Source organism: Elephantulus edwardii, unplaced genomic scaffold (assembly GCF_000299155.1).
Source record: "Elephantulus edwardii isolate Elephantulus edwardi_28Jun2011 unplaced genomic scaffold, EleEdw1.0 scaffold00013, whole genome shotgun sequence".
Lineage (NCBI taxonomy): Eukaryota > Metazoa > Chordata > Mammalia > Macroscelidea > Macroscelididae > Elephantulus > Elephantulus edwardii.
Genome location: NW_006399763.1, coordinates 1,734,482 through 1,758,557, shown reverse-complemented (window position 1 = coordinate 1,758,557; position 24,076 = coordinate 1,734,482). Strand labels below are relative to the sequence as shown.

General features: G+C 38.2%; 1 protein-coding gene across 4 annotated transcripts in view; it reads right to left on the bottom strand.

Annotated features, from left to right (window-relative positions):
* Positions 1-1,265: 1,265 nt before the first annotated feature.
* Positions 1,266-24,076, bottom strand: part of SESN1 (sestrin 1) — a 176,166-nt gene continuing 153,355 nt past the window's right edge. For 2 of the 4 annotated variants that reach the window (XM_006881161.1, XM_006881162.1), the window contains exons 5-10: positions 14,834-15,076; positions 13,809-13,956; positions 10,628-10,740; positions 5,229-5,419; positions 3,412-3,556; positions 1,266-2,465 (exon numbers count right to left, since the gene is read on the bottom strand). In XM_006881161.1, coding sequence (XP_006881223.1) covers positions 2,379-2,465; positions 3,412-3,556; positions 5,229-5,419; positions 10,628-10,740; positions 13,809-13,956; positions 14,834-15,076 — 927 coding nt within the window. In that variant the 3' untranslated portion in view covers positions 1,266-2,378. Of the gene's footprint in view, positions 2,466-3,411; positions 3,557-5,228; positions 5,420-10,627; positions 10,794-13,808; positions 13,957-14,833; positions 15,077-24,076 lie in introns of all 4 variants that reach the window. The other 2 variants (XM_006881164.1, XM_006881163.1) reach the window with 1 other exon arrangement.

Here is a 24,076-nt window from a genome sequence, read left to right as displayed (position 1 = left end):
GTCTCTCTGGTGGTTCGAATCCATTAGCACCTCTGTGTGAGATAGATGGGCAGTCTTCTCCAGTGTGATGTACAGCCTCTGAAAACCCTCTGGAGGGTCAGCTAAGATGGTTCTGACTCAACAGCTGTGAGTGAAGAAGTGTACATGTTTCAGTGGAGCCTCCATACTTGGATCAACTGGAAAGAGCAAGCTAGAGATTTAGTTTTAAAAATGAGTAAATGAAAATAGTCTGGGTAGCAATAGCCTAATCGACAGTCAGGCATAGGGATGGCTCAGGACAAAGGCAGTGTTTCCTTCTGTTGTGTATCATGGCCAACTGACAGGTGGCAGTAAGTAACATCTGTTCTCACTAAAGGGCGCTCTGAGGGCCTAGTAGTAAGGAGTTGCACTGCTAACCCAAAGGTAGGCAGTTCCAATCCACCAGCCACTCTGTGGTATGAAGATGGGCAATCTCCTGTGTAACTCACTACCTCTAATAATCCAACGGAGGGTCAGCTAGGAGTTGGCTCTGACGTGAAGGCACGTAAGAACAGCATTTTCACTAAAGTACATATCCTTGAGGGCAGAGACCACCTTGACTCAAAATTATGCCTTCTACTCTATTACCCATTGATAGAGCAATGTCAATTAATGATGGGTAACAGTTATTACAATAGCTTGGATTAAATTTCTAGTCATTTGCCCCAGTCCTTGTTTACTTTTTTGCTTTTGTAATTAGTCTTTCTAAGTGGTTCAGCACACTTCTGTCAATTTGCTGTACATAGGTAACCTGTGGTTGCTGTGATTACCTATGGTTATCCATGGTTACCATGGATAGTGACTGGTGGAGCTCCCAGTTGAAGACAAGTTTGGAAGCAGGAGTGGCATCCACTTCCTAAACAACATGCCTCTGGAAACTCTGTGAACGCTGAGAGACGACGATGGTTACAGAAAGGCTTCCAGTCTTTTGTTCATAGGGTGTTTATGAGTTGTGCTGGATTAGACTATGACAAGAAGTCTTTATTTTTAGTAATTCTATTTGATTTCTAAGATTACTTCAATTCAAAATGGATGAGGAAGGGACACTGTATCAGCCCTTACTAAGATAAAAATGGCTTTAAATAGAGTAACATCCTGTAGGCCTACTACTTTTGGTATTTTCTAAAATGACTGGGAGCTTCACATCTCATAGGCTCATTAAGTATTACTCAACTTGGTTTGTAAAAGGAAATAGAGACAGAATTGTTAGGTCTTGTTTTTTTAAAGGAAATGAGACAGAAAATAATAAATGGAGAAAAATTATTCTTTATTGAAAAATACCAATAATACTGACAGACTTCAAAAGCAACTCACACTTTCAGAATACAAAGTTCTTAATACATTTTTCCAAACATTCTTGCATTTCAAACACATTAGCGTTTTTTTTTGAAATCCAATTTAATAACCCAACTAAAAAATATTTTCCAGCTTTATTATTCCCTAAGGAGCTGTACAATCTTTAAAGTGGGAACCACGGAGGTGGGCAGAACAGAGGGCTCAAATGCACCTAGGACTGCGCAGCAGTCTACAGAAACAGTTCCACAATTTTGGTGCTGGAAACAAAAATACTGCACAAGACAGCTGTCCTCCAGTGTCAGAGAATCTTGGGAAACAGTATATCAAAACATAGCTAGCTTTTCTTATAATTTACAGGCTTTCATTTAAGATTGCTCCTTAAAGAAAATCTTGAAAAATATCATGGCAACTTAATGCCATCCAATAGCTCTGAATTAAAAAAAAAATCTATAGTGAAAGAAAAGAACTGTTGTTACCATCAAAATGGTTTTTGCTGAGCTGTGAGTAATATTTCTATACTTTTTTAGATGCAAAAAAATAACACATAGGCAAGTTTAATTTGAAACCACACTAATTATGTATGTAGGCTCAGAGAGTAGCAGTGTTCACTTTTATTACTAATAGCTTAATTGGAACAGCCATTCTATTCATTCCACCGGCAGGAATAGCAGCACCAAGATCTTCTAAAAATCTTTATGTATAAAGCTTAAGTCATTATCCAACTCCCATTCTTTGCATGCTCCAATTCTTGTTATCTTATTTAACATAAAAAGCAACAGGATTTGGAGAGTTACTATTTGCTGTATTAAAAATGTTATACAGCATCTTGTACTGTCAAAAGCAAAATACTGTGAATGGCAGCCTTCTTCACAGCTCTAACCCTGAAGCTGCCAAGCGTTCACTGCTCGTGCCAGCAGTGGCATCTCCACAGTAAAATAGCAGAAACTAAAGGAATCATGGCACAATGGATTCTGAATTCTTTTATCTACCATTGGTCCTGGGGTCCTTTCCCTTGTAGACTCTTATCTGCTGATCATTCCATCATCTTCAATGGAGAAAAGGTATCAGGTCATATAGCGGGTAATGGCTCTCAGAGCGTACAGGAGTTCTGCTTGCATCCTAGCTTCTATAAGAAGCAGATTAACATGAACCTAAATAGAAAACACAAGATCACATAAAGAAAGATTCTAAGCATTCATGATCAGTCTTTCAGTGCATCTAACAAACCCCCAAGATAAATTTCATTATGTCACTGAATAATTTAAAAATGTTGGGCTTGGTGAGCTCTGGTGGCCTAGAGGCAGGAAAGTGCACTGCAATCCCAGAGGTGCGTGGTTCAAATCCACCAGATGCTCTGCTGAAGAAGGAGGAACAATCGCCTCCTGTACCAGTCAGATCCAATCTGACAGTACACACATAAAAAGAATAAAGAAATAAATAAAAATTATCTTTAAAAAAAAGTTGGGCTTGTTTGACAGAATATCATTATATCTAAGTCAATTAACAACTATTTAATCTTCCTTTCGGATATTATGGGCTTTCTTTTATATTTGATCATGTCTCTTATTGAAGGACTGTCAAAATTCAAAAAATAAAAAAAACTGCTTTGTCAGAATACCAACTCTCTCTACCTAATCATCTCAATGGCACATAACAACAACAAAATCATCCTTCAGGGAGCTTTGCTGGCCTAGAGGTAAGGAGCCGTGCTGCCAACACAAAGGCATATGGTTTGAATCCACCAGCTGCACTGCAGGAGAAAGATGAGCAATTTCCTCCCATGAGATTTACTACTTCTGAAAACCAGCCGGAGGGTCAGCTTTGAGTCAGTTCTGACTCAATGGTACATAGAGTATATTCTTCACTAATCTCTTTAAAGATGTTGCCAAGAGGCCAGATATGTTCTATCTACACACAATTAAAAAAGGCTCTTGTAAAACATTCTTCTTTCTCCTAAATGATGCAACCAGGCCAACAGCTCTGACGAGGGGCCAGGAATGTTGTTCTTTGGACTGATGTGGATCATAGGGTTGGGAGCCATTATGTGAAAGAGAATAAAAATTATTGTACTACAAACAAGTAAAAATAGTTAGGTACCTTCTCAGAGTGCTTGAATTGCCTCCAGAAGCTATCATACATTCGTTTGGTAACCTTTTCAGGAGTGCAAACAACAGTTTTGATATAAACTTTAAAACTACGGTCCAGTAGCTGGTTAATTTCACCATAGTCATAATCATCATACCTGTTTAAAGATACAAAGAAAATTCCATTTTTAATGCATAATATTTTTCTTTAAGAAGTACAGACATCAATAGAAATGCTTTTATCTTCCTATGTAGAGGCACGGGAGAAAGATGGGCATGTGTCTCCTGTGAGATTTATAGCTTGAGAAATCTAATGGAGGGTTGGTTATGAGTTGGTTCTGACTGGATGTCAGGGTCCTGTGCATAGGCAGCTATCCCACAAATGGTAATAGTTCTTAATGCTTAATTGAGGGTAAAGACATAAGAAGCATTGAGCTCAAGGAGGGGGACAATTTACTAGTGCTTCCATTACAAGTTATCCTTGAAACTTAATAAGGATATTGTAGCACTGAGTACCAGGTAATAATATATATTTATAATCATGAATGAATGCTGGAATAGTGCTGAAATAATTAATATTATCAGGGCTATTACAAAACATGGATCATTTTAATTGCTTACTTCACATTTATATATGTTTCCATGAGTTTCTTAGGTCAGATGAGAGAAAGGGGTCGTCCTGGAGGGAAGGATGATCTATACAGATAGCCTCACGTAACTACACCTGGGGGGCTGTTCTGAGTGTATTTCCCTCAGATGTCTGCTCTGCTCCAGTGGTGATGGATTCTAGAACATTCAGCACTACAGTCTCTGGTTTTTAGCGGAGAGAGCTTCTGTAGATCTGGTCTCACAACCTTCAAGAGGTTAAAATCAATAATTAACCAAGCCTGTAAAGTGAATAGCAAGACTTTATATTGTCATGGAGCTGGTCTCCCTGTATGAGAAGTAGGTATATAATGTCTGTATTTCCTATAAAACATAATAATGTAGCTATTTAATAGCAAGGACTTGACTTTTTATGAAGTAAGATTGAGGAGGGTACAGGAGAACCTTGAGAACATTCAGAAGAGTGGTATGAAGAGTACTGAGTCTCCAGAAGGCAGAAATAAAGTATTTTGAAAAATAGTAGAGAATATAACTCTATAAATTTATATAAAGCAATGGAGTCTTTCCCTAACACCAACCAAGAAACAAAACCAAAACAAAGTCATTGCTACTAAGTCATTTGTGATTCATTACAGTCCTGTAGGGCAAAGGAGAACTGCCTAGTAGGGTTTCCTAGATACATATATATCTAAGATATATACATATACAGATATTATGAGGTACAGATAAAAATATATACATGCACATACATATGTAATGATGTTGCTGTACTTTATATATATGCAACAATGAGCTCCAGTGGCCTAATGGTAAGGATCTGTGCTGCTGCCAACCAAAGCACATGGTTCAAATCTAAAGCTGCTCTGGGCCATCTCCTCCCATGTGATTTACTGTCTCTAAAAACCTGCTGGAGGATCAGCTATGGATTGGTTCCAACTCAACAGTACATAACAACATAGATATAAAACGGGGACCAGAGATGTTTGGTGACAAACCTTGCCTCTTTTTTGTCTCAATATATTCTAAGACTACTTGCTCTTTAATTCTTGTCAATGTCTCTGATCCTCTCTTTTGCCTAACTAGGAGAGAGGAAACAAGCTGCATTAAGTTAGTTTTTTGAAGCATAGACTACTGGAAGGGAATGGTTATGAGTATATGCAGAAATGTGTTTAAGTAATTTAGCACAAAAGAATATTTATAAATACAAAAATTAAACAGACTAACCTTATTCCAAACATGCAGTGAATATAGTTCCAAATAGCACGTCTTAACATTGAGGTATCAACATCTTTGTGCATTGCCATGGTGTTATAAGTAAGATTGTAAGCAATATGAAATTTTTCATCAATCAACTGTCCCACATCTGGATAAAGGCGATTTACCAAAGAATAACCATGGTCTTCCCAGCAATAATCCTGAATACAAGGAATAGAAGAAAAGGGAATGCTTAAAATGTTCTATAGTGTGGTGAGCTCACTGGCAGTGAGAACCCAGTTTTTTAATAATAGAGTCACATGTTTTCAAATTCTAAATTGAAGCATGCAAAAAGTGACATTTTGTAACTGTTACAGACTTTAAAAACCAGTGACATCTCTTCCCTAACACCAACTAAAAAATCCAAAACAAGCCATTGCCACTGAGTCAACTCTGACTCAGGGTTTCTATGTTGTTATTAGGTGCCACTGAGTCAACTATACTTCATAGCAGCCCTATGAACAACAGATCTGACCCTTGACCTATCCTGCACCATCTTTAGGATCCCCAATATGCTCAAGCTTATTGACAGTCATGGTGTCAATCCATCAGAGAGTCTTCGTATCTTCGACCCTCTCTACCTTTCCTAAAATAGTATCTTTTCCAAAGACTGACCCCTACTAACAACAGGCCCAAAGTCCATGAGACGGAGGTCCACCATCCTTGCCTCTAAGCACCACCGTGGTTGCTCTTCCTCTAAGACAGACTTGTTTGTTCTTTTGGCATCCACAGGGTATTCAGTACTCTTCTCCAATATCACAAGTCAAAGGCACTGATTTCTTTTTCTGTCATCCTTATTTACTGCCCAACTTTCAAGCAATTAGGACAAGGTAAAACTGCCCAATAGGATTTCCAAGGATATAAGTCTCCATGGAACCAGACTGTCACATCTTCCTTCCCTGGACTGTCTGCTGAGTTCAAACCACAGACTTTACAGCTAACAAGTGCTTACTACTGCACCACCAGGGCTCCACAGACAAATTCTGTTTTCTTAATCTCTCAGCCTAGAAGGGTCAACTAATCTTGGGAACCCTCTTTCTTTTCCATTACTGGCTTCATTCTTTTTTTTTTTTTTATGGTGAGAAAAATTTATATTTAGAATTAGCCCGGTGGACTCAGTTTAGATGATCCCAATTTTGTTGGCAACATCCAAAGCATCATATTCAGGAGCAAGTCGAACATAGGCCTTCTTCTCTCCATCAGGCCTAATCAAAGTGTTGACCTTAGCCACATCAATGTCATAGAGCTTCTTTACAGCTTGTTTAATTTGGTGCTTATTGGCCTTGACATCCACAATGAACACAAGTGTGTTGTTATCTTCTATCTTCTTCATAGCTGACTCAGTGGTCAGGGGAAATTTGATGACGGCATCATGGTCAAGCTTGTTTCTCCTGGGGGCACTTTTCCGAGGGTATTTGGGCTGCCTTCGGAGTCTTAGCATCTCAGGCCGCTGGAAGGTGGGTGACGTGCGGATCTTCTTTTTTTTTTTTGGCTGTGGATGCCCTTCAGGACTGCCTTCTTGGCCTTTAATGCCTTTGCTTTGGCTTCAGTTTTGGGAGGGGCAGGGGCTTCCTTCTTAGCTTTCGGCGCCATCTTCGTAAAGGCGCCTTCATTCTTTTTCTAAAAATTTACTAAGCCCCATTTCGGTTGTTCCCATATTTATTTTTCTAAAACATGTCTTTTAATTATATATCTTAATGTCTAATAGGTAAATACTTAATACTTAATTACATTTCGTTCTGTTTCTTTTAGTATAGGCAAGCCCTTGATAAACAAACAACACTCAAACCCATTGCCACTGAGCCTGTGCTGACTTAGAGTGACCCTATTGGATAAAGTAAAACGGTCTGGCCATATCCAGGGTTGTAAATCTATCTGCGCAGAAGTGGACTGCCAAATCTTGGCTTGTCGGGTAGCCCTGGGTTCAAACTCCGGAACTCTGGTTAGGAGCTGAACACTTAACCACTGTGCCAGCAATTCTCCTTCAATAAACTATAAATTCTGTTTAATCTAAACTGTTCTGCCTGGTATGTGCACACCTGAACAACTTTAAATTCTCATTGTAGGAATTCTTTATTGGAATCCCAGCCAGTCTCATGGGAGGGCTTTCCCTCACTCTGTCCTGCAACTGAAGATCAATTATTGCCTACAGTTTTCTCTCACCTTGGTTCGTTGACCATATTAAAAACCCCATTCAAATTCTATCTCCATAAAATTTCCAGTCAACATGAACTAATTTAAAATTCATTCTGTTTCATATAAAAATTTAACTATCAAATACAAATATTCTAGAACTCTTTTTTGAGTCCAACATTTGTCCTATTTATTTTTGCATTTTTTGTTTTTATTTTTTCCTACTAATTTTCAAAATTCAAATACAAATCTGAACAAATTATTTCCATTTCCCTCACACTCCTGTCTTGTTTTTAGAGTATCTTCATGTTCCTTCAGCAAGAGAAGAAAATCTCAGAATTCCCAAGTATTTTGATAGTTCTGGTGAACTACTTATTACTGAACATTGGCCCCACACAATTACTAGTAAAGTTAGGAGTTTCAGATCATCTAAATTAAGTACTTATCTATTAGACATAAGATATATAATTAAGCTACCGTATGTATTTATGGATGACAAAAAGGCTTATAAAACTGGAGTTCAAAAACATTTGCTAATTGACAATCTCAACTTCTAGTGTGAAATTATATGCTGTACCACCTTTGCAATCTCCTCTGTGTTGAAACCCATTCCTGCAATCACTGTGTCTGTCATTCTATGTCAGGAAGGATCTTCCTGTCTTTCCCTGATCCTCTGCCTTGCCAAGCATGATGCCCCTTTCAAATGACTGGTCCCTCTTGATAAAATATTTGCTTCTGAGGAACACTCCAGCTGGACCTCTTCCGAGACATATTATCTTGTTCTTTGGGCAACCCATTGGATACTTCTGCCACCACCACAACTCAAAAGCATCAAGTCTTTTGTCTTCCTTATTCACTACCCAACTTTCTTACATATAAATTGTCAAGTAGTCAAGCTGACTCAACTAATAGCAATCCTATGAACAACAGATCTGAACCATCCTCACAATCTTGAGTTCACTTTGGTAGTCACTGCATCAATCCATCTCACTGAAGGTCTTCCTCTTTTTCACCTACCCTCTACCTTGCACTTGCATATGAAGCAACCGAAAATACTATGGCAAGGCTCAAGTGCACCTAAGTCTTTAAAGTGATAACCTTGCTCATTATCACTTTCAAGAGGTCTTTAACAGCAGATTTGCCCTTTGTAATAGGTCTTCTGATTCCCTGAATGCTGGTTCTTCCTATGCTGTTTGTGGATCCAAGTAAAATAAAATCATTGACAATTTCACTCTCTTTGTTTATCATAATGTTTGTTAATCTAGTTTTGAGGATTTGTTTTCTTGATGTTGATGTGTAATCCATACGGAAGGCTCTATCATCATTGATCTTAAGAGTTTTGAGTTCTCTTCATTTTCAGCAAGCAAGTTTGTGTCATCAGCACCACCTTTGTAAGTTACTCTCTAATCCTGAAGCATTCTTTTCAAGTAGTCCAGTTTCTTGGGTTATATTTAAACTGAATAGGTCTGATGGTTTGGGTATATATAGGTATGGGTAGGTTCTGTTGTAGTTATTATTATATATACCACTGAGTAGGAACTGACAGACAGCTGAGCCTCTGGTGGGTTTTCAGAGCCAATAAATCACACAAGAGGAGACTGGCCATCTCTCTCCTGCTGAGCAGCTGGTGGGTTTGAACCTCATGCCTTTGAGGTGGCAGCACAACTCCTTACCACTAAGATAGATCTCCTCGGCTAGGTTCTAGAACAAGTACAATTTATCAAACATGACTTTTATTTATGTAATTTAATTTGATTTAGTGCACCGTCCTGAGAATACCCAAGTTACCTTGATAATTCTGTTTATGACTGAATGAATTCTGAATTCTGAGTAATCAATTTATGAATTTTCATGACATAATAAACACCAGAGAATTTGGCTGAAAATAGGAAAATGTATTTATTTATGTAAAATCTTCTGTTAGTTTGTATTGTTAGGTGTTGTCAAGTATGACTCATAGTGACCCTGTGAATACCAGATCTAAACCCTGCCTTATTCTAATTCATCTTCATCTGCGACACACTTGTGTTGATTGTTGCAGTCACTGTATCATATCAATTAATCTGATTAAGGGTCTTCCTCTCTTTCATGGACCTTCCAACCTTCCAATCATGATGTCTTTTTCCAAGGAACAGCCTCTCCTAACAGTATGCCTAAAATATGTGAGACAAGACTTCATTATCTTTGCCTCCAACGAGCACTCTGGCTGCACTTTCTCCAACATAGATTTGTTTACTCTTTTGGCAGTCCATGGGATATTCAGTAATATTCTGCAACACCACAGCTCAAAGGCATCATTAAAAATTCTGTTATCCTTAGTCACTGTCCAGTCCTCAGATGTTTAGCAAGTGACTGAAAAGACCATGTGTGATCAGGTACACCTTAGCCTTCAAAATGACATCACTGTGCTTGAGTAATCTGGAGAAGTCCCTGACCAGATATGTATTTACTGCCCAATTCAATATGTTTCTTGACTGCTGGTACCGGAGATGTTGGTTGTGAATCCAAGTTAGATGAATTATTGACAACTTCAATACTGCTCTTCTCCATCTATCATGATGTTGCTTATTCATACAGTGGTCAGCATTTTTTTCTAGATGTTGAGATGCAATCCATATTGAAGGCTGTAGTCTTTAATCTTCTACAGCAAGCATTTCAAGTTCTCTTAACTTTAGCACGCTTGTGTCATCTGTATAATTCAAGTCTTCTGATACTGATCTGACATTCTTCTTTATAGAGCTCAGCTATTCGAATGATTTGTTCAGCATACAGATTAAATAACTATGGAGAAAGGACACCTTCCTGATACACACCTTTCCTGCCTTTAAACTATGTTCCCTTGTTCTGTTCAGACAACAGCTTCTTGTTTTGTACAATTAAGTATTCTGGGATTCCCATTCTTTAATGTTAGCCATTATTTGTTATGCTCCATACAGTCAAATGTCTTTGCATAGTCAATAAAACACAAATAGACATTCTTTTGGTATTCTCTGTTTTCAGCCAGCATCCATCTGACGACATCCACAGCATTATCGCTGGTGCTCAAATTCTGGCAGTTACTTGTCTATGCACTGTTCCAGTCATTTTTTATTTGAAGCAATACATTGCTTGCATGTGATATTAATGATGATGTTCAATATGTTCCACAGTGTGTTGACTTACATTTCATGGGAATGGGAAAAACATCTTCTAATTAATGGCTGCCTATCTAGGCACACACCAGTTTGAAATTTTACCTGGACACGAAATGTTGGAACATGCATTCCATGTCTAGAGAAATCCTTATAGCCGTAACTAGTATCCTCAAAATGACGAGATACATCTCTTGCTGGTGTAACTTCTTCATCATCTGAAATAGTTAAAGAGAAGAATGTCATTGAAAACTTTAAAAACATAATGTAACTTAAAATTAATGTTACCAATAACACATAAAAATAGGATAATATTTTTGATATTGAATAGTCAATATTTTTTAAAAAACTAAAGCCTGAAAACGATAAAAGTTTACTTTTTAATAAATGAAATTTACTTAAAGGAGCTTCTGTTTAAAATAAGATAGTAGTACAATTCTCTAAGCCTTTTATTTTTTAATAGCACTTGTAATCCTCCTGTTATTTCCACTTAATATATGGATGTGGTGCTGCAATCCTGAAATTCTAATCCACCAGCTGCTCCGTGGGAGAAGGATGGGATTAACTGTGTCTGAAAACCCGCTGAAGGGTCAGCTATGGGTCGGCTCTAACTCAACAGCAGCACATGTCTATTAAGGTGTAATGGGGAGGTCTTCAGGGGCAATGGTTGAGCACCCAGTTGCTAACCAAAACTTTGATTGGAGCCCATTAGCAGCTTAGCAGGAGAAAAGCCTGGCAACCTGTTTCCATAATAATTATGGCCAAGAAAATCCTACGGAGAAGTTTTCTAAGGGCTTCAACGAGTACAAAACCAAGTGGATTGCACTAATAACAACAGTAAGTTATGTATACAAGTATGATTATCTTTGTGGATAATCGTTAAGGTGATAATGTGATGGTGGTTGTTATACCACTGAGTACGACGCATACCAACTCTATGAACAACTGACCTGAACCCTGCCCTATCCTGTGCCGTCCTCATCCTTCTTAATATACATGAACCCACTGCTGCCAGCTCTGTGTCAGTCCATCTCATTGGGGAGTCTTCCTCTCCGTCACTAACCTTCCATCTTTTCAAGCATGATGTCTTGTTTTAAGGAATAGCCTTGCCTAGCAACACGTCTAAAGTATGGGAGCCAAATCTTCATCATCTTTACCTCCACGGAGCACTCTGGCTGCACTTTCTCCAAGAACTATCTGTCTGTTCTTTCGGCAGTCCACAGGATATTCAGTAATCTTCTCCAACATTACAGTTCAAAGGCATCAATATTCTTCTGTCATCCTTATTCACTGTCCAGCTCTCTGATGCATAGCAGGTGACTGAGAAGACCATGACTGAATCAGGCACACTTTAGTCTTCAGACTGACATCACTGGTCTTAAGAATGTTAGAGAGGTCCCTAACAGCAGACTTGCCCAGTGCCCACTGATTTCCTGGTAAGAAGGGTGTTGATTGTTGACCCAAACAAGATGAAATCACTGACAATTTCAATTCTTTCTCTATCTATCTATCTATCTATCTATCTATCTATCTATCTATCTATCTATCTATCGCCCACTGGCGAGAGTTTTTTAATGTTAAGAAGTAATCTATACTGAAGGTTATAGTTCTTGATCTTCTGCAGCAAGTGTTTGCTGTCCTCCTCATGTCTGGCAAGAAAGGTTGTGTCATCTGCATACTGAATGTTGTTAGTGAGTCTTCCTCCGATGCTGATGCCACATTCCTCTTCATAGATTCCAGCTTCATGAATTATTCACTCAGCAAAAAATCAGCTATACTCAATATAAAACTTAGACTTATCTGAATATTAATGTCTTTCCATACATTCTATGATTTGAATATTAATGTCTTTCCATACATTCTGTGATTTCTCTAAGAGCTTAATATTGGTCCTAGAAACAATTCTAAAATGGTGAAGAGTTTGGGTATGGGTGATAGGGAAGAGGTAATTTAAGTCAACACAGTACTATGCAGTAACCTATGTTTTTATGGTTGGATAAAAAAATGAAACCTTTAGTTGGAGGAATGACAAGCTAATATACCACTCACCATTTATACAAATTTGTTATTTAAAAAAACTTGATGCTTTCAACACATAGTGTCTTCTATTCTGTTATTGTTAAAAATGCATTTTAAGATAGTAACTTTTTCTTCTTTAAACTATCCATTTTCTATCTTAAATCTTGTAGTCTGCATATGGATAAAAGCTAAGCATAAGGATTTAGGCTGTTGTTGATTGTTTCATTAGGGATTCTTTTCACAGAACCACAGAATTCTAATGCTGGAAGGAATCCCAGCCCTTCCAGGATCAAAATTTCCTTATTTGAAAAAAGAAGGAAAGCTAAAGGTAGGAAGAAGCTTGCGATTTATTCAGGCTTGTAAAGCTTATTAACAGTAGTTTCAGTATCAGAACTCAAATGTTTTCCTTTTTGGTCTAGCACTTTTTTCAAGAGAACTTTTTTTTTCCTGATGAAGTAATGGTGTAGCATGGAGAAACACCTTTTCAAGCTGGCAGGATCAAAAAGTCCATCTTTAGTACTTGTTTAAAAATATATTACCTTAAAACCAGAAAATTTATGAGGCACAATTTTCTATATAGGTACAGAAATAAGTTAGAATATTGTTGTTGCTGTGAACCACAGAGATGGAAGAGACCCATAGCTGCCCCTCCAGTGGGTTTTTGGAGGCAGTTAATCTCATGAGAGAAGACTGTCCCTCTTTCTCCTGTGAGTGGCTGGTGGCCTCGAACGTCTTCAGGATTGCAGTGCAGCTTCTTGCCACTAAGCCACCAGAGCTCCCTTAGAATATACAGAGGATTTACTTTTGGCATATAAAAGTCCAAAGATAAATCAGAACACAGTGTTAATTATCCACTTGGACTGACTCTGCACTGCACATGGCTGGTAGCATCTCTTTGGTAGCCAGGGCTGTTTCCTAGCACTTTGCTGATACTCTTGGTCTTTACTGGGAATAAGGAGATAAGGGTTGACAGAGAGGGCCCTTAAAGGCATCAGTCACTAGTTCAAAATGCCAAGAGTGAAAAGGTTAATCCAGGAGGAGCAAACTCCTCAAGCACTGGGCTGTGCAGGCCTGGGGAGTTTGCAGCTGTTCTATAGACAATATGATGAATTAGGTGCCTGCTTCAAAAATTATTTTTAAACAGAAATACCCATCCAATCGCTTCTCTTAAAGGAAAGATATATTTAATGTGTTTAACTTATTCTAAATTCTCTAAACAAAAAAGATGTAAGCAATAAAATGACACTGCCCATGTAATTCTTCTTACCTGAAGAGAAGACGCACATACTTTCTCTTTTCTCTATCTCAAAACGAGAAGCCATCTCTTCCTGACTTGCTTCTTCTTCATCCCGACATTCCTGTAATTGCTTCATCTTTTCCATCAGGGCTTCAACTTCAAAAAAAGAATCACTTACCTGAAGATAAAATACAAGTAATATTATAAATATCATACACAGGATGAAGTTTTTGAATTTTCTTTTCATTAAATTTTTTTTTCTAACAGAATACAAAAGAGAATAGATGTAAAAACATCTAACAAGTTTACAGTCTAGAAATACTTCTACATTTATGCAACATTAAACTTGAAAAAGAATTTTAAAGCGCTATTTTCATAGCAAGGCCAATTAAATCTTCTGAAAGATGAATTAAGATGCCAGCCTAGTGTGCATGTAGGAGAGAAAAAGAACAGAAAAGGATGTGATCAGCACCAGGAAGTGTCAAACACCAACCAATGACTCAAGAGGGAAGAGGTCTCAGTTTTCTCCATCTCTGCAGTAGCCATTAAATACTAGCTGGTCTTGATGGAGTATTTTGGGGGTTCTTAATCCTAAAATTACTTGAGTGTAATTAACCTCTCAGAAGGTTTTATAATTGTCTCTCAGTATTACACTATCCCATTGTCAGCAAGTTGATTCCATTTTACAGTACCCCTACAGGGCAGAAAAGAATTGTTCCATGAAAGGATTCTAAGGCTAAAAATCTTCAATGAAGCACACTAACTCATCTTATGACAGCAGAGGGGCATATGGGTTCAAACTGTTAACCTTCCCGCTAGCAATTCAATGCTTAGCCTACACCACCACCAGGACTCTTTTGTGCACCTAAACTAGTGCTTGCAATTTTGATAGTAAAAAAATACTTGCTGAGGAATAGGTAGATAGACCTAATATTTTCATGCATTTAACAGGGTAGATTTTTCCAAGGTATTTTTAAAATGAAGATTTTCAAATGAATAAACAACTGCAATTACTGTGATTATTAATGAACCTGGGACTTTGGATAGAAACTTACTGAAACATTTCCTGCTGAGTTGACTTGCATTTCATCTGTGTTATGATTGCCATTTGTAATGTCACAGATGCAGTAGTTACTAACAGAAGGAGGTCTGAATGTGTGGCCACCATCGCAATGGATTTCTGGACTAATTCCACAGCCAAAGGTGAATGAGGCAAGAGAATGATAGTGCGTGAGTAGAACTACTGCATGGACCAGTTCTGCAAGTGACCAGCTGTGCTCTTCAGCCTTCAAAAGTCCCTTAGGGAGTTAAAAAAAAAATAAGAAGAACATAATTTTATACAGGTGGGTAGTTAAAATACATAGTTTATTTTAGTACTTAATCTAGTGATAACAGGATTATTCACTATACAAAGCCTAGTGTAAAAGTATAATTTGAGCCATGTGGAACCCAGAATATGATAATTATGTCCATTCATAAACAGAGTTTAACAAAATGTATAATGATAAATTCATTGTTTTGATTTTCTGAAATAGGGATTTAAGATGCAACGAATACATTTTACTTAAAAGCAGGGGTGTTTATTAGGAAGCAGCAGGATACAACTCTCAATCCGGAAAGCCTCCGAAACGAGCTTGCAGGCATCTCAGCCTTCAGCCTTGAGTCTTTAGGCCAGTGTTACAAAGCTCTTGTTGTTATGTACCTTTGAGTCAGAACTGACCCTAGCTGAACCTCCACCAGGTTTTCTGAGGCAATAAATCACACGGGAGGAGACTGCTTGCCTTCCAGTTGGCAGGGCAGCTCCTTACCACTAGGCCACTAGAACTCCACAAAGATCTTAGTCCTGCCAATTATGGTGTGTCCCCTTGAGTCCATCAACAACCTTGGGTGAAGTCTCCTGACTCTGGTTCTGTGGAGTGGCAGTCTCAATATCAGCTCTGTTTCATGTCAGGTCTCTGGTTCGCTGCTTCTGTAGACCCTGGTCTGAGCAGTGCAGGAATCTCTGGCCCCAAGGCTGAGCACTCTGTATTTGCTGCTTCTTTACTGATGGTGAGATTCTCAATTTTTGCTGCTGAATCCATTCAATTTAGTGGCAAGAATAGCTAGTCACCTTGTGAATACACCAACACATCCCATTCACTTGTCCCCACACATCCATGGGGTAAAGTTAGACTCAATGGCTAGGAAAGGCATTGTCAACAATGAACCCCTGATACCACAGACCAACCCCTGGCTTTTCTAGCCATTAACCTTTGCATTTGAAAGATTAACTTTCCCTTTACAATCATCTTACTAAAAACTATATTCAGGAAAGCACATAAGGCAGCTCCTCATGCCTTATTAAAAGTAGTTTTAAGTAAATGCTACTTAGAAGCATCTAGGTTATGACTGGTACTACAATTCTTATTCTAAAATGGCAAACTAAATACAACAAATGTTTAAATTACAAGCTACTACGTGAAATGTGTTTGTTTAGTTTTCAATTTTTTTATTATTATTATTGGGCCTCCTTCTCAAGGAATTAGCAGTATGAACAAGTGTGCTGTTGTTAATTAGGCCTTCAACTCTTGATGATCTCATGCAAAAGACAACACTGCTCCATCCTGTGTCAACCCCAAGATTAGTTGTGGACCAAATCATTATGATGCTTTATTTCCCCTACATTTATTACACAGTGTCAACATTCTCAATTTTTTTTCTTCATTTTTCATTATTTTTAGGTGAAAGTTTATACAGTGACTTATGGCCATGTTCCATCACATTGGTTGTAATTTTCCAGTAGGTAAGCATTCTCATGTCCATTCTGTTTCTGTTGATCTAGCTTCCTTCCTGCTCCTTGCATTCAGAGTCCAGCTTCCAAATTATTTGCTCAGCATATTGATTGAAAAGATACAGAGAAGGGATAATAATCTGACACACATTTAAACCCTGCAGAGTTCCCTTCCCTTTTTCCATTCAGACAACAGCTTCTTGGTCTCACGAACATAATTAAGTGTTCCGAGATTCCCATTCTTCTCAATGTTAGCCAGTTTGTTATGATCCAGAGTCAAAAAAAAGCCTTTGCATAGTCTAAGAAAACACAGACATTTTTCTGAAATTCTCTGCTTTCAGCCAAGATCCACCTGACATCCACAATGATATCCCTGGTGCCACAGCCTCTTCTAAACTCCACCTGTACTTCTAACAGTTCCCTGTCAATGTACCGTTCTAGCCATTTTTGGATGCTCTTCAGCAACATTCTGCCTGCATTTGATATTAATGATATTGTTCTAAAATGTTCACATTCTGTTGGGTCACCTTTCTCGGGAATGGGGAACAAATGTGGATCTCAGTCAGTCGGCGAGGCAGAAGTCCTCCATATTTCCTAGCACAGAGCGGTTAGCACATCCAGAGCTGCATCTGTTAGATGAAACTTGTCAACTGATATTCCATCTATTCCTAGTGCCTTATTTTTCTCCAGTGCCTTAAGTGCAGCTTAAACTTCATTCTTCATTACCACTGGTTACTTCATTACCATATGGTTCATATGCTACTTCTTGAAATTGTTTAGTGAACTAATTCTTTTTGGCATAGTGATTGTTTATTCCTTCGATCTTCTTTTGATGCTATTTGGATGATTCAAGATTTTGCCCACAACTGAAGGCTTGAATTTGTTTTACAGTTTGAGAAATTCTGAGGTCTTCCATTTTTATTTTCTAACTCCATCTCTTTGCTTATTTCATTATATTTTGGTTTATCTTCTCAAGATGCTCTTTGAAATCTGTTTAGAATAGCCTTTCTATAGATTTATTAATATACTTTTTAATTTACCATATAAATACTTTTTTGGTTTTCACTTCTGTTCCACTGGTTGGTATACTGTCACTAGATATTCTGAATACCCTTGCTATCTAGTAATTTTGAAGATATGAAAGTGTGAGGCCTCCTACTTTTTCTTTAATATAGCATCTGCTATCTGGGGCCTCATTCTCTTTCAAATAAAGTTGGAGATAAGTTTTTCCATTTCATTCATGAAACTGCTGAAATTTGAATCAAGATTATTCCAATAGACCACTTTTAGCAGTACCAACATAATCAAATCTTCCAATCTGTAAGCATGAAATGTTTTTCCATTTATGTAGATCTCTTTTCACTTTTTTTTCAGCCGTGTTTTATTACTTTCCTTGTTTAATTCTTTTACGTCCCTGATATAGAGTTATTCCTGGGTATTTAATCCTTCTGGAAGGTAGTGTAAACAGTCCTGGTGACTTGATTTCCTTTTCAGAATCCTCTTTTGTTACTGTAGAGAAACGAAACTGATTTTTGTGTTAATCTAGACATATCCTCACTCTGTACAGAATCTTTCTGCTGGCTTCAAGAATGTTTTTTGGGAGTCTCTAGGATTATTTATGTATAAGTTCATGGGAGAGAAGTCTCATGGATAGTCCTTACGGAGATGTGCTGCTAATTCAAAGACTCAGAAAGTTTGAATCCACCAGCAGCTCTATGGGAGAAAGATGGGTAGTCTCCTCTCATTGTGATTTACAGCCTCAGAAACCTGATGGCGGGTCACTCAGTGGGAAGTGACTTGATGGTGCCATCATGCAATCTGGGAGTAAGAATGGTACTACTTCGTTCCAATGTGGTTAACCTTCAGCTCCCTGTCTTGCCTTTCTGCTTTAGCTAGGACATCCAAAATAAGATTAAACAAAGAGCATCCGAGCATCCTTGTCTCATTCCATTCTCAATAGGAATGTTTCAGAACTTCCCCCCTGAGAGAAATGTTAGCCGTTAGATTTGCGTGTGTGTTCTTGAGCATGTCAAGGATTTTTTCCTACTATTTCTATTTGCTGAGTGTTCCTAGCAAATGCCTTTATTATAGTGATTGAGATGATGCAATTTTAAAAATTTTACTTATTGTTCTATGCCACTGAGTCAGAACCAACTCATAGCTGACCCTCCAGAGATTTTTCAGAGGCTGTGAATCTCAGGGGAGGAGACTGCTCGTGTCTTGTTTGGAGCAGTTAGTGGAACTGAACCATGTGTCTTTGCATTGGCAGCACAACTCCTTACTATTCAGGCACCAGGACTTTTTGTTTTTACTTATGAGGCAAAATATGCAGATTGTTTTTTTCAACTTGATCGTGATACATATACACATATGTATTTTTAAAGTGGTGTCTTTGGTAGCTAAGGGATGCATATGTCTATAATCAATTAGATACTGTTACTTATTTCTCTATGCTCTAGGATAGTCTGAGTAGAAGTGGTATCAATTCTTCTCTGAATGTTTGGTAGAATCTCCAATGAAGCTATCTGGGTCGGATCCTCTCAAAAACCCAAATTCTAGTCTTGTTGATTCTATTGTTTATCTGCTTTACACACTGGTATTTACTGTTTTTCTCTTTGGTATTTTTAAAAAACTTTTGCTCCCCTTTTTCTAATTATTCAAGTTGTAGGGTTATCAATTTGGCTACTGTTTTTTAATGAAAAAAATTATTTTTTACTTGTGATTTTAAGGAAGGTTTCCAGAGATGCTGGGTTTTCATTCATTGTCATACATTTTCTTCCCTTCTCCTCCTCTTATCCCTCCCTTAATCCACTTTGCAATGCCCCTCTTGTTCCTGATAGCTGTCATACACACCATGACCAAATTGGCTACTTCTTTCATAATGTATTTCCTGCTATAAATTCTCTGAGCACGGTTTGGTTTTCATTCTCACTTGATTCTAAGACTTTTAAATGTTTATTTATTAATTGTTTCTATTATCCAGTAGTTTTAAAGTAAGGTTTCTGTTACTGATTTTGCAGTATTAAGACTGGAGAAGATGATGTGCATTTTGCCAGTGTTCTTTAATTTACTAAGACTTGTGCTGTGCACTAAAATATTCTGAAGAATGGTCCACATGTGTTAGAAAACATTTTTACTGTGACACTGTTGGGTGGTATGTTCTCTATATCTAAGATAGAACTTATTTATTTAGATAATCTGTTTCTCTGATTTTCTATTCAATTGCCCTATAATTAAAAATGGCATGTTAAAACATTCCCACTACTATAAAACTGATTCTCTTTTCAGTGGTGGTAGTTTATTATAACAAATGTATGGTTTTTGAAATTTTAAATCAGATTATTATTCTCTTTTGGTAACTAGTTGGTGGCTATTTGTTTTCCTCTTTGATTTTTAACTGACTTACAGCACATATTATGGTTTTTTAAACCTCTTAAACAGGAGGATGGGCAATTTCCTCCTGTGCAATTCAGCCATTGTCTCTTGACTGGTATCTGTAAAAGATTTCTACTCACTATGATGGCAGATAAATGTAAGTTTACTGCAGGTATCTGTTAAACTTTGTGTGCTCTGTCCTACTTAATTTTCTGTGCTGAGTTTTTTTTTCTCTTTTTCTATTTTTTTTGTAATTTTTTAAATTTTAATAATTTTAATGAACATTTCCAGAGATTTTGGATTTCCATTAATTCATTGCTGCATTTCTCTCCCTGCCCAGCATCCCCGCCCAGTTCACTCCTCTCTTTGAAAAGTAAAAGAAAAATTCCCTCCCTGGTACACAATCCTCCCGCACCCCTCCCACCGCCCCAAGTACATTCCACTGTGCAACCTTAATTGTGGACTCTTGTAAAAACCATAATACCCTATCATACATCGCTTTTAAATTATTCTCTCCCTCATCTGTTTTAGTGCAGTATACACAATCTATCCAGTTTTTCTCAGTCTTACACCAACCCTGATATCAGTCCCATTTTACAGCAGTGGCACCACGCAGTTATTTGTCCTTTTGCGACTGAGATACCTCACTCAGCATGATGTCCTCCAGGGTCACCCATTTTGAATAATATTGCATGAGTTCCTTGTCTTTCAATGCAGCTTAGTACTCCATTGTGTGAATATACCACAGCTTCTCTATCCATTCGTTTGTTGATGGGCACCTGGGTTGTTTCCAACTCCTTGCTATTGTGAGCAAAGCCACTATAAACATGGGTGTGTATATATCTGCTTGGATGTCAGTTATGGTCTCCTTGGGATATATTCCCAGTAATGGAATTGCTGGTTCAAATAGTATCTCTATTTGCAACTTTTTGAGAAAGTGCCATACTGCTTCCACAGTGGTTGGGCCATTTTATATTCCCACCAACAGTGAATAAGGGTTCCAGTTTCTCCACAACCTCGCCAGCATTTGTTGCTTGCTGTTCTGTTAAATTTTGCTATTCTGACTGGGGTGAGATGATATCTCATAGTTGTTTTGATTTGCATCTCTCTTAGAGCTAGGGATTTTGAACATTTCTTCATATGCTTGTTAGCCATCTGAAAGTCTTCTTTGGTGAAGTGTTTGTTCATATCCTGTGCCTATTTTTCAATAAAACCAAGGACTATAAAGTTCATTAAAGAAAAGCTTGGAAGAACTCTAGTAGTCCTAATCTACAACATAAACAGTCTTCCAAGTATCCTGAAAAATCTACAACCAGGAGAAGATAAAATAGATGAATGGAACCTTCTAAGAATCAAATCCCTATACACATCTAAAAACTTCTCCAACAGGCCACAGACTGTGAAAAAGTATTTGGGAATGACATGTCAAATAAGGAACTTACTTATATCTAGAATTTATAAAATATTTGAGCACCACAACAAGATAAAGGTAAATAATCTAATTATGCTGAGTTTTTTGCTTATAGATTTTCTTCTTGTATCCTTCATTACTACTGATTTTGTGTTTACTAAATCTTTTATTTTGGTGAGTAGATTTATCAGTTTTCTTTATGGTAACTCTAAAATATATCTTTATCTTCCTAGGTTTAAAGCAATCTAGTCTATTTTGATATAATTTTCATTTCCTTTCCATATGAAATTCTATAATCACATTCCATATTCCTCCTTTATGTTTTGAAGTTGGTGTTATTTATAAATTGACAACTCTGGCTCCATTTTAGCATCCTTAAGAGTTTTTTAGCTGGATTGTTATCTTGATGCCACTGCTCTGTCCTGATCTTGGGCTAATGTCTGTCATTCATTCTGCCTGAAGTATTTGTTCTAATATAGCTTGCAAAGTTAATATGGATTTATAAATCCATTTATATTTATCTGGTAATGTGGTGATGAAAGAAGAAGTTCAGGCTGCTTTGAAGGACATGGCAAAAAATAAGGCTCCAGGAATAGAAGGTATACCAATTGACATATTTCAGTTAATAGATGCTGCCCTGGACATGCTCACCAAGTTGTGCCAAGAAATCTGGAGAACAACCACTTGGCCAACTGACTGGAAGAGACTGATATTTGTTGCTATCCCAAAGAAAGGTGACCCAACAGAATGTGGAAACTGCAGAACAATCTCACTGATTTCACATGCAAGCAAGATTTTACTGAACATTATCCAAAAACGACTGGAACAGCACATCAACAGAGAACTACCAGAAGTCCAGTCTGGGTTTAGAAGGGGTCGTGGTACTAGAGATACTGTAGCTGATGTTAGATGGATCTTGGCTGAAAGCAGGGAATACCAGAGGAATGTCTATCTGTGTTTCATTGACTATGCAAAGGCATTTGACTGTGTAGATCATAACAAACTACGGCTGACTCTGAGAAGAATGGGAATCCCAGAACACTTGATCGTTCTAATGCGAAACTTATACTTGGACCAGGAGGCAGTCGTCAGAACAGAGCAAGGGAACACTGCATGGTTCAAAATTGGGAAGAGCGTACTCCAGGGATGCATCCTATCTCCATACCTTTTCAACCTATATGCAGAACAGATTATCTGGGAGGCTGGGCTCTATGAGGAGAAATGTGGGGTCAAGATTGGTAGACGATTTATCAACAACCTGCGTTATGCAGATGACACAACCCTGCTTGCTGAAACTGAGGAGGACCTGAAGCGCCTGCTGCAGACTGTCAAGGACTGCAGCCTCCAATATGGATTGAGGCTCAATGTCAAGAAGACAAAGATTCTCACCACTGGACCAATTGGCAGCATCAGGATGGATGGTGAAGAGATTGAGATTGTTCACAGCTTTAGTTTGCTTGGCTCCATAGTCAACAGTCTTGGCACCAGCAGCCAGGAAATTAAAAGGCACATTGCCATGGGAAAGTCTGCTGTTAGGGACCTCTCCAAAGTGCTGAAGAGCAATGGTGTCTCTCTGGAGACTAAGGTGCGTCTGATACAGGCCATGGTCTTCGCAATCACTTGTTATGCATCAGAGAGTTGGACAATGACCAAGGAGGATATAAGGAGAATGGATGCCTTTGAGCTGTGGTGCTGGAGAAGAGTATTGAGAATACCATGGACTGCTAGGAAAACAAACAGATTTGTCCTGGAAAGGGTTAAACCGCATGGCTCCTTGGAGGCAAGGATTCTGAGGCTTTGTCTAACATACTTTGGACATGTTGTGAGGAGAGACTGGTCCTTAGAGAGGGACATCATGCTTGGGAGGGTGGAGGGATGCCGCAGGAGAGGAAGGCCCTCTATGAGGTGGATTGATTCAGTGACTGGGATAATTGGGATGGGAGTGTCGGAGACAGTGCGAATGGCACAGGGCAGAGCGGAGTTTAGGGCTGTTGTACATAGGGTCACTATGAGTCACAAGCAACTCGACGGCACATAACAGCAACAACAACGTTTTGATTGGTAATTCTCAAGCTTTCTTCATTTTTTTGTCTGATTGCTCCTTAAACACATTATTATTAAGGATTTGTCTTCTATTTTGAGGACTCTTTCCTTTCTATTCAACTGTACTTTTGTGTCCTTGCATTGTAACATCTATTATGGTATTTTATTTTAATGCTTTGATTTTTAGTGACCTTTTATGATTCCCAACTGCCTGTTTTTCTTTCCATTGTTTCCTGAATTCACCTAGGACTTTTTTTTTTTCACTATTCCTTGAGGATCCTGTATTTTAAGTCTTCTGAAATCCCTACCACATAGTTCTATTACCATCCCTTCCTCTGGAGGATTTACTGCCCTTTTATTTTGCTCATTTGTTAATGCTATTTCATCCTGTGTCTTCATGCAATTAGTTATTATCTGCTGCCTCTGAGGCAGGAAGTGTATGTAGTAAGGAGGTGCGCTGCCAACCCAAAGGCAGGTGGTTCAAATCCACTAGTTGTTCCATGGGATGGGCAGTCTCCTCCTGTGCAATTAACTGTCTCTGAAAACCTACTGGAGGGTCAGCTATGGATTGGTTCCAACAGGATGGCTACCCTGATACTAGGTACAGGTAGGTAGTCAGGGTTCCTCCACTGATTTTGTAGGAATGTGAGGTCCTCCCGGGTAGGTGCATTCTCTGAAGGTCGGAGAAAGACATCTCCA